Source organism: Athene noctua, chromosome 9 (assembly GCF_965140245.1).
Source record: "Athene noctua chromosome 9, bAthNoc1.hap1.1, whole genome shotgun sequence".
In the NCBI taxonomy this organism is placed as follows: domain Eukaryota; kingdom Metazoa; phylum Chordata; class Aves; order Strigiformes; family Strigidae; genus Athene; species Athene noctua.
In genome coordinates this window covers 25,827,828-25,842,194 of record NC_134045.1, presented here as the reverse complement: position 1 = coordinate 25,842,194, position 14,367 = coordinate 25,827,828, and the positions used below count along the sequence as shown (strand labels likewise).

At 45.6% G+C, this 14,367-nt stretch overlaps 1 protein-coding gene across 6 annotated transcripts in view; it reads right to left on the bottom strand.

Moving 5' to 3' along the window:
* The window catches only part of ZC3H18 (zinc finger CCCH-type containing 18), a 49,135-nt gene that overhangs the window by 28,514 nt on the left and 6,254 nt on the right, over window positions 1-14,367 (bottom strand). For 3 of the 6 annotated variants that reach the window (XM_074913392.1, XM_074913393.1, XM_074913395.1), the window contains exons 3-9: window positions 10,978-11,582; window positions 7,641-7,725; window positions 4,687-4,835; window positions 4,284-4,376; window positions 3,529-3,686; window positions 1,903-1,935; window positions 208-334 (exon numbers count right to left, since the gene is read on the bottom strand). In XM_074913392.1, coding sequence (XP_074769493.1) covers window positions 208-334; window positions 1,903-1,935; window positions 3,529-3,686; window positions 4,284-4,376; window positions 4,687-4,835; window positions 7,641-7,725; window positions 10,978-11,568 — 1,236 coding nt within the window. In that variant the 5' untranslated portion in view covers window positions 11,569-11,582. Of the gene's footprint in view, window positions 1-207; window positions 335-1,902; window positions 1,936-3,528; window positions 3,687-4,283; window positions 4,377-4,686; window positions 4,836-7,640; window positions 7,726-10,977; window positions 11,596-14,367 lie in introns of those variants that run through there. The other 3 variants (XM_074913391.1, XM_074913394.1, XM_074913396.1) reach the window with 3 other exon arrangements.

The following is a 14,367-nucleotide window of genomic DNA, read 5'->3' as shown; positions in this document are numbered from 1 at the left end:
CTTTTGCCTTCATCACGCCGCAACAGAACAGCCTCCTGCACCTAGAGTGTGTTCTGCAGCTAATTAAGTCAAGTTTTAACTATCTGTATGATCAAGCATCTTGAACGTATGTGAAAACTCCCATTTCACCCACCGCACTGGAAATGTGACAAGCACCACAAGTACCTGGAAGAAAGTGGAAAGGAAAAGCACGGAAAGGGGTATTACCTTACTTACTCTGTAGTTACGGTATGGATCTGGGTCTGTATACTGAACCCTGAAATTCTCATACTGCCCACCACGCCAGAACCGTTCTATTTCATAGTCATAATAGGGATCTGTATAGGGATCAAGCCTACAATGAAAAACAGGGAAGGTTAGAAAGGGAAATATCACCTTGTTGCCATACAGAAACACTACGTATTCTAGGTCACTTAGTCACTGTGCACTGACAAAAAAAAAAAAAAGAAAATGTTCCACGGAGTATGACCGTACAAAGTGGTTTATTTTCTACATACCCCAAACAGACAGAAACAGCCTTAAGTGAAGCTTATCAGAGAAAAGCACAAACCTTTCTTGATAAACGCAAGAAAAGAAACGCTACGAACCGAATTCAGCCTTCAAATCAATGTGGTAAAAATGCAGAAACACCAATTGCTTTTTATAGCCCCTTCCACTGTATGCAAATGTCACGGAGCATGTTTTGCCTCATTGATTTAGAGCTGGGCTTTCTGTCCATGCACACACAGCTCATCTCAAGCACCTTCTCATCCCAAGTGGAAGGGGTGGGGAGCTCCCACTCCCCGGCCACCAGAGGTGATGGGTGCATCCCAGTGCCACCAGTACAGGACACAGAGCTGTTGCAGAGCTTTCCACTGGGAGAAGCTGTGCTTCAGGGGCAGGCTGACAACACTCTGCCCCCACGCCTGGAGTTACTCCACGTGGCGAAGGGAACCGCATCCATGGCTGATATTCTCCAGTGGAAAACAGGTGCCAGCCCTCCAGCACACAAAAGAACCGGCAAGCACGTGGCACACCCCGCTCAACTGCAAAACCACGATTACTTTTGGGGAGGAAAAGGATTTAAACCCCACCCGCCTTAAATCTGCAATGTTTCCTCCGTTTGGTGATATTCTGTTAACGTTATTTGATGGTTTTAATTCACATACTCAGCAATATCCAATCCCTGCCAGCCACCTGGAGTGAAAATATCAGATCCCTTGTAAAGATGGGGAGGTGGGTACAGGAAACAAGAAACTTCCAGGGCCACAGAGGAGTCGGTGGCAGAACTAAGATTATAAAGCAAGTGCTCCCAACTTCCACATTGTCTGCAATAAGACTCTGACTTGTAAGAGGAATACAGGGCCGACTTTTGCATTTTACAAAGTGCCAAATAAACTACAACAGGCTAAGATATTGCTGCCCTGCAAGTCAAGCAGCTACCTGTCTTCCTTTCAGTGCTTTTAGAAGGTTTAAGATCTCTATTTTTGTCTGAAACAATAAGCCAAGGGAAAGAGTACCCCGATGCCAACCAGACAACAGTCTGGATTCAGCAGCATCAGGTGTTCAAAGAGACAAACACACAAAAATAATCTCAAGCTACATCAAAAAAGGAAACGCTTTACTTTTGAACCCCGCCTCAAGTCCAAATCTCCCCATTCCCTTCCTATAATATTTGTGGACTTTTATTCATTTAAACAAGCGTCCCTGCTATGCCTTTAGATAATTCAGTGCTTAAATCCTCAAGCAACTAATTGATATCACCCCCAAAAAATCAAATACATCCATTCAGTTAATAAACAGCCCACCACACTTGATGGGACAGCGGTCTGTGGCCTAGGAAGTTTTTCGAAGTGCAATAGAGAAAGGAAAGGGAATATTTTCTTACAGTTGCAACAGTACTGGAATCAAAGACCTGCTTACCCATAGTTAATGTTTTCTTTGATGTCCACCTCCCTATAGTTTTTCAAAAAAGAAAAAGGGATTCATGAACTATTTAGACATCTTCACATGTCACAAGACAGTCCTGAAAGCATTTATTAACATCCCAGCTGCACCACCAACGGTTAGTTTGCTGCAAGGTGTCAATCTGTGTGTGTGTGTGAGGAAAAAAACCACCATTTTCTAGCATTTACAGCAGCAGCAGCTTCATAATTTTGCCTTTACACACAATGAAGATATTTTAATGCCACAGCCTGCTTATACATAAAGGTGCCTGAATTTTCAGGAACTCAATTTGTTTGGTAACTTCTGTTTAACACTGGCTATATGCAATACACGTTTTTCTTTACTATATGAAAAAACAAAAGTCTGTGTCTAGCACAACAATTCTTACATCAGTGAGGCAGTGATATAAAACAACCAGAATGCTGATGCTCATATACGGACATAAAATAAAGGTACTGTATGGTCAACCCACAGAGCACTGGTGATGTGTCCCAGGTGCGACTGGAAGCCTTCTCAGAGGAACAGAAGATCAAGATACAGACTGATTTCTACCCGGGAAAAAAAATTAATATGGGGCAACTGTTTTGTTTCAGGCTGCAGAACTGAGCACATAGCTTCTTTTTTAAAATGGGGAAAGGAATTGCACTCCAGAGCAAATCAAAGACTACTGAACAAAAACTTAACCTACTCCTTACTCTGTCTCAGAATTATTTTTTTTTGCAATTCATTCACTAAAATAGACAGAAGCAAGCCTTGCACACACTTTGTATGTGAGTGGAAATAGTTCCATAATATGTGTAGGAAAAACAGCAGATGTAGGAGCAAAAGATTCATCTGTATTCCTGTAGAATACAAGCCCCTCAAAAATTTTTTTCCATTCTATTTCTTGGCTTGAGAACTGATAAGGCAACTTCCCAGAGCCGACTGATTCATCCTTGCAACTTCTTCTGCCCGCTCTCAGTCGTGACAGGAGTGTGTCTGAGGTCTCCAACATTTTATGTTTTACCTCCTTAAAAATCCAATCAGCTAAACACTTAAGTTTAGGGCGCTTGGTTTGGCCCAGGCTACACCCTGGCAGCTAACAGGTTTGCTTTCTGACCAGTATCTTACTCAACAGTTTATCTGGGACTGGTCAAGGGGTTTGTTAATACCAGGTGCTGTGCCAATGCTTTTGCAAATAAACACCCAGCTGGTCGAGACAGTACAACCGCTGCCCTGAAGCTCCTGGACATCGAGCACACTCCAACTTCCAGCCCCAGCTTTAACATTTTAAAACTCTCATGGGTTGGAATAAGAAAAACAAGAGGAAAAAAAGTTGGAAGGATGCACTGGTGTGAGGTCGGCAACGCACAACTAGTTAGTGTCCTTGAGGGACTAGCAGAAAGGTTTAAAGGTGACTGTAAAGGAAGGTAGTGATGAACCAGAGTGAGCAGAAGCAGCTCAAATTTTTAACTGGTGCACATACTGCTTAATAAGAGTAGTTTCCATTTCCTGAAGTGAGCACTCCTCCAATTTGGAGGAAAAAGCTAACTGAAAACTGCCATACTGCACCACATTTCCCACCCATCTATTCCACGTAGCAAAACCAAGACTGCATCTTACGCTGGATCTCTGACGTCTCTGGTGATGCGGTAATTCCAGTCGCGGAAAAACTCGTTTTCTTTGTCAAATTCACGCTCGTCTTCTCCAATAGTCACAGTGAACCTCTTCTCCTCAAAGTCAGGCTCCTGTTCTTTTCTCATAGTTGCCTTTTTTAATACCTGCCATAACATACAAACATTGTAAAGAGAGAACATTTCTGAGGCACAGAGAAATTGCAGTATTAAAAATTCTTCACTTGGGAGAAACGTGCCCTTCAGTTAAATCACCCTTTTCTGCCCAAGTCTCCTCAGTGTGTAGGACACTGGACTTCTCTCAATGTAGAAAGTGTAATTCACTATTCCATCAGCTCAGAACAACAGCAGACAGGCAATGAAAGTTTCACACATGCTGACCCCATTTTCTGCAATGATCAGACACATGGATCCTACACGTGCTAGATAAACAGGTACCAAAATAAGGGAAATCGGATCAGTTTAAAAAGTTTTACTCTGGGGAGGGCTTGACTTCAGGGCCACAAACTGCCCCGAGCTCATGTTAATAGAAAAAAAACAAACCTGGATGTCAGCTCCTCTTGACTGTATAACTGTGATATATAACAAGACACAGTTAATAGGTTAAAAGGCAAAAGGAAGGCTCCTTAGAAAGAACAAGACACTTCATGCTCCAAAAAAGAGCTCTTCTAGCATCCTGCTCCCGATGAAACAGGCTGGTGGATTGTGGAGACAGTCAGCACAGGTCCTGAGGATGGCATTTACCTCTTTAGCGTGCCGGAGGCCTCTCTCCCAGGCACTTTCTGTTGGAGGGTCTGGAGGGGGTGGAGGTAAGATTTCATCAACAACAGGCCCTCCCTGTTAGAAAGGTGAGAAGAGGAAGGAGACAGACACTTGATTATTAGTTTTAAGCAGCAAAACTCACGGTTGTAACCCGGCACCCCAGAGCACCTCCAGATATTCCAGAGATGTACCAGCAGGACATAATGGGGACACAAGGAAAATTATTCCCCTCTACTAGCAACTTTAAGACCATCTTTTAAAAATCACATATCCAAATGATGTATTGAATTTTGCTGAAGTATTAGCTCAAAGAAAAATCTTCTCCTAGAGCAGGAGACAAAAACTATGTGCAGAAGCCATACATTCACAGAAATTATGTCCTTACCCAAGGGTTGGCTGGCATCAGTGGGTGAGGGCCAATGGGAGGAGCACCATTTGGGGAGAAGGGCTCAGGCTTGGAGATCAAGGAGTAGTTTCCTTTATCATTCACACCAGGGTGAATAAATCGACAGTTCATGCCCCAAGTACAGTGACCTGTGGAAATACAGTTGTGTTATACCCCTGTATGCCTACAGCAAGCATTTGTTCAGCCCCACAACCACTGAAAGCCATCAAGGAATAATGCTGTCTGAGATATGTGACTTTTCTTCTCTCCAACTTTGTCGAGTTTGACCTGTTTTCATACACAGAAAGCCGCTCCCCACCCCCCACCTTCCCAGAGAGGACAAACAGATCCAGTCACAGGTGGATAAATGTACAAGAACCTTATTACAGTGGGCAGAAGGGATGGATGGATGCATACAAACCATTAAGCAAATGCAGTAATAAGCCTGTGAGCTCTTCAAGTCTGATTAATGACAAACAGATCAGGTTAGAAGCTCTACCTTTTACGGAAAACTATGAATATAAACTGACAGCAAAGAAAGCATCACAGCGCGTTCAAAACAAACAGCTCTCTGGTGAGGCACGAAGCACATCAAAGGTTTTCTCTCCAACCAACTCTGCAGGCCTGCCGGCACAAAGCAGGAAAGGAGACATCACTATGGAGGGCAGCAGACGAATCTGAAGCTGCTCATTAGCTTCAGGTACCGTCCCCAAAGAGACAGCAACACTCAGCGGTGTCTAACAGGATACAAAGCTAATTCCCAACTTTAATTTAGCTTGCCTTAGAAACTAAACTTTTTTTTTTTCTTCCGACAATCCACTCAACATCAGGCAACAGACATTCTGCAGATTTCCCAGCAGACAACTCCATCACAAAGTCATCGCTAATTCTGCGCCAGCTCAGGCGTTAGCACGTTGACTTCAGGGGCAGCGGAGCAGTTCACAGTGCTGTGGCCCAGGGAGCAACCCCTGATCTCAGCTGGCAGGGCAACACATCCACAATTCACACTGCACCTGGGCCCCTGGAAATGCTCCTCGTCTGTCCCAGATTAACCACAAGCTGGTGCATTCTTGATCAGAGGTAACACTGGATGCTTTTGTACTGTTAAACATAACAAGAGCACAAACCCCTTTGCACAGCGCTCAGGGAGCGACACATCCCTTTTGATGCCTGAGCACCGGGTGTAGGGGCTGCCAGACACCCACACAAACACCTCCTATTCCTACGGAGGTGTCAAGCGGAGCGATTACCCTGACAAGCAGCCCTGCTACATATCTCAAGGTGGCTACACATCAAGCTACTTCACTGCAAGGCTTTGCAAGCTAGTCATTCGTGCCACTGGTCAGACGCAGCCGCCTGAGCGCTCCCCAGACACAGCAAGGACAAAAATCCGAACATCTACAACATCCCACGTGAGCAGCACCTGGTCTCCCTGGTGGCAATAAAGCCTTTCGGGGTAGCAGGAGCAAGCGTCAACGTTATCTGAACCCAGGCCAAATCAAAGCAAACCAGCTGCGGCAGGAGATACTGCAGTCTGAACTTTGACTCAGGCAAATATTTCCAGGCTGTGGGGAGGCGTACAGCACGCTGAGGATACAGGAACAAACACCTCTCCTGGCAGAGGGACTTCCCTGTTCCACCATCATCATCACCAACACGCTCGTGTCTCAGCACAGGCAGAAAATTCGATCCCGGAAGACATTCAGGAAGCCAAATGCATAATATCTGATAGTCACGTCTCTGGAAAGCACCTAAGCAGCTCCCTACGCTGCGTACGCCACTGACGCAAGGAATAAGAGACTCCACCCTGTTCTCCACCCTTTTAATTTCAGATTTTTATTAATTGTTTCAAGGGTGATTGTAAATAAAAGCAAGCAAATGAACCAACATCAAGTGAGATGAAGCTCAAGGGAGTGGAAGAGGGTTATAATCAGTTTAAATAAGAAAAATTTTATAAAACCTACTGTCTAAAAAAAAAAGCAGGACAGTCTAAGATAGCTGTGTGCAGTTGCACAAACTTTGGGGAATGTCTTATTAAGAAGAATTAACAAAAAACCCCCATTGGTTAGACTTAAAAGTTTCAAATCTTAGGTCACATTCGCAGTAAGAAATACACTTCATGATTTCCTACTCCCATTCCTTCCAACTGGGGCTGACAATCCCTAATCATATTTCAGAAAGCTGATACACTGTGGAGAAATCTTCCAGCTTGAAGAAAAAACTTCTATTGACGTGAGGATTATTCCAGCTGACCACTTCCTCGGCCCAGTGGAAGTACTGCCCACTAGCACATCTCACCCTGTCAGGTCCCAACGTCACCCCTCAAGCACGTTGTCTCGCTGGGGGTTTCTGGGTTGCTTGTGAAAACAACTATCCCTTGAGGTGCCAACACCCGACACCACTGCGCAGGCAACGCAGGAGCCGGGTCCACAGGGGCATTTGCGGGGGCTGCCGTGGCTCAGCAGATATCACACCACATCACGTTAATATTTCTTAGAGAAAGAGTATTTCTAGCCCTATTTTCAAGTTAAAAATCTCAGCGAATGCTTTTTAATAACTGGGGAAGCGAGATGGATACGGGATTGCAAGAAACAACTACATTTTGGCAAGGCATCAGCTTGATAAGAAATAACGAGTATTTACCATTTTTGTTTTCCTCTAAGCAATAGTCGATTGTTAAATCGGCCCAAGCAGTTTTATTCCACGCTGTTTTAAAAACAGTAGCCAGTTTTCCTTCATTTGCCTCTACTGGGCTCACCACACCTTGGGCAAAGCAATTTTTGCATAGTGGCTCTATGTAAATTCAGCATCTGGCCACCAAGGAACAGAAAGGTGATACTGAGGACGCCCGAGGCACAGTTTATCATGTAAACAGCAGCTTAACGGGTATAAAACCAAACAAGAAAAATTACAGCACCTTTGGCTTTCTTCCACCATTACAGCACGTCATTTACCTTTCATGAAGAATCGGCAGGTGGGACGTGGCCTCACTTTTCTGTCGCTGGGGTCTTTAACTTCTCCTTCTTCCAAGTCATCATCCTGGAACAGACAGACAAGCTGACATTTCACGTGGTGCATTTTCTGCAGTGACTTGACATTTCACAATATGGTCAAATATCAGTCACTGAAAACGCACCCTGGAGCAAAACACAAGAGAAAAGTAATATAAAGTTACAATAAATACCCCGGAGCATCTTTGCAATGTGCTGCTACAAACAGGAAGATGCATCGACGTCGAGCGTTTCAAAGGTGACTGCAAAACCCTTCAGGTGTTTTGGACATCTTGGCGCCACACCACAGATCAAGGTTTCAAGCCGCATCGTTTTACCTGATATATCCTTAAAGGCCCCAAATCAACAGCACAGTGGATTAAGCTCTTACAGCTCCGCTGAATGAAGCTGGCTGTGCATTTTTAGCTGGTAATACGTGCCAGGAAGAGGCAGCTTCGTGCTCTTTGGAGGCAAATGAGCTCAATGGTGTTACCCTTCCTTCCCGCAGGCTCACAGCACCACGTACACCGACAGCTACCGCGGCTCCGCTGGCCTGGATAATACCACTACCCTTCCGAGTCCTCACACTGACCTGTCCCCTGCTCAGCACTCACGTCATCCCTGCTTAGCTCAAGTCAATTCCTTCTGTTCATCGATTTAAAACACATAGCGGTATCCCCGCGTTAACGCAATAACCCAGCACAGACACCGCACACCTCTACCTCAAGTTCTGAAGGATGACTGCTATGACAACAACTAATTATAAAATGCTTCCCCACAATCTTGCACACAAGCTTTTTTCCCCTGAAAAATCATACATATTTCTTCCAGTCCTCTCTGGCAACAACTTGACACCTCCCCTTCTACTCCTCAGCTCCACACAGGAGTTGTGAATCAGCTCTGAGAAAACTCTACATCATCCCCAAGCACAGCAGCCCCAGGAAGAAATTCTGGGAGACGGAGGTTGCTTCAAAGATTAAGAACCACAGGGGATGAGTGTGAAATAACAGCCATGAAATACCTCCAGAAGAAAGCTGCTGAAACTTTAAAGTACCAGCCTTTGCCTTTGTTCTCCAGGGATAAAAAAAACCCCCAGCCTTCCCTGGCTTTATTAGGCTGCCTCTGAAAAGTCAAAAGGAGCTAAAAAGAGGCAAAGGCATAAACAACCAGAGTTGTCAGAGGTATCTGGCAATGAAATGGGCTATTTATCCTGCAAGGCACCCCTGGCCCTCCCTGGGTCTGCCTCCATTTCACCACCACAGAAAATTTCAGCTTAGGAAACCCATCTGAGGAGGGAGCATCTGGTGGAGGCCTTCCCTTTGCGTGGCCATCGCAGCAACAGCAGTTGTCTACATGGAAAAGATTAGGAAAGTTATGTACTTTGATCAGTTCAGCAGCTGGGAAGGAGGAAAAACCATCCTTTGGCTGTAGCTAAACAAAAGCTGTATGGAGAGACGGGTTAACAGCCTCTTCTGCTGCATTCCTCTGAGGGCAATACAGGGAGAGCTCTCCAAAGAACAGATTTTCAAGGCTACACATAGATATTCAAACTAAAATTTGCATTAATATTCTCCCCCCCCTCCATAACAGAACTCAGCAAGCAGAATAAAACGCTGAGATTTAAGTTTCCCCCAAAGCTGGGGATGGCATTCAGCGACGTGTGAATGGTATAACCAGCTCAACTCTGCTTCTTTCAAAAGAACCGTGTGAAGTCTTTGCAAATGCTGTACATGAACAAAAGGGAAAGTATTTATTTCTGTGAGGTCTCCTTGGAATCAGGCAGCTGGGAACCCTGTTATGAGTTAATGTATGAAAACCAGAGTACAGATTCATCTTGTGCTTTGTAAGGAGAGCGCTCCCAAGAATGCCTTAGACTCTAAAGGGAAGCATTCATATTTTAATCAAGAAGCAGGCATGGAGTCAGGACTCCAGGAATTTTGCTTTTTTCCCCCTGCCTGGACTCTCCCACAACACACTGAAATTCCTTCCAACTGAATCAGAAATACACAAAACTTTGGGGAAATACGCGTTTAACAAAATCACCTGCCAGCATGGGCATGAAGAAGAAAAATAACGTCACCTTGTTTGAAGCAACAGAACTTGTCAAAGCACCGTTAGAATAAAAAATACACAATATACCACTCTTCAATAAAAAGGGAGGAGGGTCCCTCCCAGCAAGGCTCCGTGAGCTTCCCAAGCACGTGGCCATGTCAGCCACACAGCACCAGGGACTGGAAGGCAGCACCATGCCCCGCGTCTGAACCCTCCCGTCCTCGGCTGCGAAGCCCCACCAGTGACCCCAGCCCCAGCCCACTGCCTCCTTGCCTGGTCACCAGGATGTTCTCACAACACCGCCCCAGCCCAGCCTCGCTGTGCAGGAGCACTTTTGGCACGGCCAGGGAGGAGCAGAGCCCGTAAGGTGCCATTTCTCTACGTTTCACTCCTGCTATTTGGAATCAGATAAGGTGTGCACCAGGCCAGGAACCCGCGGGAGGGTTTCTACTCTGCTGCTAGAATCACTTTTCCTGTTTTATTCTGCCTGCAAGAGGGAAACTGGTATCAAGCTGTATTAAATACAATTTCTGTACCACAGTGCTTCCTACCTAAGACAAATGTGGATAAACAGCGCTTTTTGCCCTAATTATAAATGCAATTAAACCCAGCTTTTGGTTTTTTTTAAATAGCTGCACTTGCTCTCAGCTGTGGATCAGTAGCTACTGGGACTGCACATCCCTGAACACATCACCCAAACCACGTGCAGGGGCTGCCTGATTAGGGACTTTCCAGAAAGACCAGCACTCTCTGTTCCTCTTCCACACACCCAGAGGCTGGTAGAGCCCAACAAACAGCTCAGGGCCAGGGGCTTCCCCCACACACCTGATGCCTCGAGCATGGCAGCCGCTCTGCTGCATCAGCCTCTCAACCCAGACTGACGAGACAAATGCTTAATCCACGGCTAAGTAACTTGCTGTCAGCATCATTCAAAAGTCCTCTGAGAGCTGAGGCAGAATAGTTTCTTAAAAGCACTGGAGCCCTTCCATACTCACTGGGAGCAAAGTTTATTTGTGACAATAATATTCTGACAATATTCAGCACAAAGGACGTGGCAGCAGACATCCTTGCCACTGAGTTCAGGACCTGGTGCTTTACCTCCAAAGAAAAAGCATGTTACTTGCACGCTGGGGCTGCAGCTAACACAGATATTCATGTCAGAGAAGGACGGCACGGCAGTCTAAGAGCCACACAGTTCTGCAACCCCAGTCCCTGCAGGAGTGCCCACCTCAGACCAGCTCCTACTTACATCAATTTCTCCATCATCAATTTCTCCATCGTCTTCTTCTTTCTTCTTCTCCTTGAGGGGATCCTGGCCATCCTTTTCATCGTCACTTTTACTGCTGGATTTTTTCTCATCTTCATGGGTATCATCTCCTTTCTCCTCTTCCTCATCATCCTCACCAGCAGCTTTCTCACCATCCTCCTCTGCAGCAGCAGCACTTGGTTCCTCAGGAACTTCCTCATCATAGTCCAACTCATGCTCATCTAGTTCACGGGTGACAGAGGACGCTTCATCACCAAGGTCATTTGTCCTGTCTTCCTCCTCTCCTTTGCGAGGCGGAGGGCTCTTCAGCTCCCCGCTCTGCTCGTTGGTGTCAGACTCCTGAGACTTGGTTTCGCTTAAGTGGTCCTCTTCATCCGAGTGGTTGTCCTCTTCACCGTGACTCAGTCCTCTGGCTGCATCCTCCTCCTCCTCTCCCAGGACGCTGCCTTGCCCACCCTCTCCATCAAGCTCCCGGTCTGAACCGCTCTCCTTCAGGACTTCGTCATCGGAAAGCTGCTGGTCCTCTTCATCAGGAGAGCAGGGGTTTCGCTCAGGGCTGTCGGAAACGTCCATCAGTACCCAGTAGTCTGCAGAGGGTAGAAAACAACACGTGTTATGGGGAAAGCAAGACAGGTTCACCTTGCAGACTTTGTGCTCTTGTATTTTACCTCCTAAAGAAGAAAAGATTGCTCAAATTCATGAACGTGGTTTACCGTAGTACCTTCAAAAAGAAAATACGGAGTTTAAACTGCATAAAGATTGCAGTATTGTCCCAGACTAGATAAGAGTGTGCTACCCTTCACATACAACGACGCAGCTCGAGGTTGGAATTTCATCTACAAGCTCTAACAGGTGAGGCTACACGAGCACTCCCACCAAATCGCCATTAGAAACCCCAAGGTAGCCCTCACCCCAGGCACCATCAGCAGTGGTATTTCTTCTTCTGTGAAGAAGCGAGAGAGCTTCAGAACACAGGGCCAGGTTTTCAGGAGTATTTTGTAACTCAAAGCACCTGACACCGCAAACTGCACGGACTCCTGAAGAGGCACAGGAGCACAACTCACCCCAATTCTGGAAAAACAGCCTATATATTTACAGTACTTGTTACACTGCATTCAGAATAGAGATGAAAGCAAGGACAGTACACATCCATGAAAACTCTCGGATTTTTAATCAGGTTTAATTTAGACACTGCGTGCATTGCCATCTAATCTCCACTGGCTTTATACAGCAAAGATTCAAAATTTCTTCAAAGCAGCAGCAGATCAACTTCATAACTGTCAGCATCATGCACTTTTGCTAGAAGCTCGTATGAACACGTGCTTGGTAGGACTAAGTTAAAAAATAGATGTCTGCTTAGAATAAGCATAATAAATGCAACAGAAAGGGACAAGATGTAAAGCAGGAAAACAACCCCAACCCATACATCCAGAAAATAAAAATCCCAGGAATTACAGAAGAACCGTCTGGCCCAAGGAACTGGTTGAGTTGTCTACTACTAGGAAGATTACTGGTTCACATCTAGATGAAAGCTCTTGGTGATTGAAAACTCTTACCCTTCAGCTGTGGTCTCTTGCTACAGCACATCCTTAGCCCTATAAACAAGGACAGCAACTCCTTCCTCACCCCCCTCAGCAATAACCAACAGTGCTTGGCTGCCTCAGAAGAGCCCAAGCTGAGAAAGGAGTCTTGGCAGGTTTTCCAGCGCCAAGGTGGCCAATGCTCAAAGACAAAAGCACCCATCCCAGTTCTTTGGTCAAACAGTTCAACAGAGGCATTGGCTCCTCTCAAGGCAGCACCTTTTGAGGGGACTAAATTCACTGTTTCAGTATATGCCACCTCCTTCTCCAAACCCAAAGGCCTGTGCAGGAACATGCCTGGGCAGCCATCAGACAGAAATGAAAAGCTAGAGGCAAACCCAAAGCTTGCAGAAGCATATTTAGGGCTAAAGAAAAGCCACAGGGTTACAAATCAACAGGACTTCATCTTAATATGGATCATGTTTTACTTCAGCTGCTCCTAGCTACAACCTCCCTGAAAGTACACATACTGCCTGTGCCACAAAAACATGGCATAAATGACCAGATTTTTACCTGTTGCTGTTTTTAAGACCCTTGGAGCAGAAATGATACAAAGACAAGACTCCGGAAGCTTCTTTAAACACATCCAACAATCCTTTGTGTAATAAGTTATTAACACAAGGCAGCTCTGCACTGCTTAACCTTTTCCTGACCCAGCCCGTCACTTTTCTCAGCTCCTCCGACTGGTTCTGCATAGTAAAGGTTGTCATTTACCACCAAAGAGCAAGAGCAGACAGGCAGAAGACACACCAAGCCACGGCATCCCAGGCCGACTGCCACGCGCCGTGAACACGACCAAAGCAAGTCCAAACTTTCACAGCAGCTGAAAACGTTTTGGGAATGACAGAAGCGGGGATCTCTGTGCCGAAATGCAGCAGGAGGGTAAGCACGGGGAACGTGCAGCAGCTCTTCCGTGTGTTAGGAACCCATGCCTGGAAATCAGGAAGGCGTGACAACTTCATTACCCACGCTACTCATCTGCTTCTTCAGAAACTTGCCAGGACCAGGGCTGTTGTATTTGTGTCTTGTATGCTGCCAGCTGTACTGTCATCACTGAGATAACATCTCCTGCCTTCACCCCTAGTGAAGACATTATTAGCTGGTATTTGCAGCAAATCCTCAAGATGAAAGTCACACTGGAGAAAATGCTGCTTGTTATACTAGGGGAGGTCTGCAGAGAAGGAGCTAAAATAAAACACAATGAAACACACTCCCAGAAGGAGTAAGAGCTTATATGTTAGTACTTAACAACCATGCTCTACTTCCAAGTCTTCAAAGCCCAGCACAAATATCAGCTAATCGACAAATGTGAGGATGATCTAAACATTCATCGGGGCCCCGAGCAGCACAAGGCTCACATTTTGAGCTTCCTACAACGCTACTCGTTTCTCCACACGTTGGAAGAAGTTGGCTCTTGCTCACAACCAAAGTTTTGATTTTAATTTGGCTTTTTAACTTTTCAGTAAAAGACAGCAATTGCCTCCTGGTGATAGCGGCTCTGGGCAGTTAAACAGGTTGTAATCTGAAACAAATTATATTCTTACTGAGTACATAAAGGTTGATGCTGAGTTCATAAATGCTTGCACAAATTGTTACCGGCTTTAAGAGCAAGTTTATGGCAGCGATTTTAATTGCCTAAGAAGTTACACTTTGCGTCCATCTAAGGACAACTTGGCGTATTACATCCGAAAGGTCAGCCTTAAGAGGCCAGGAGGAATATAAAAGCTGTCAAGTGCAGATGCATTCAGGAAATTTGTTTTCTGATTTTGTGCAAGGAAGCAGCACCACAGAA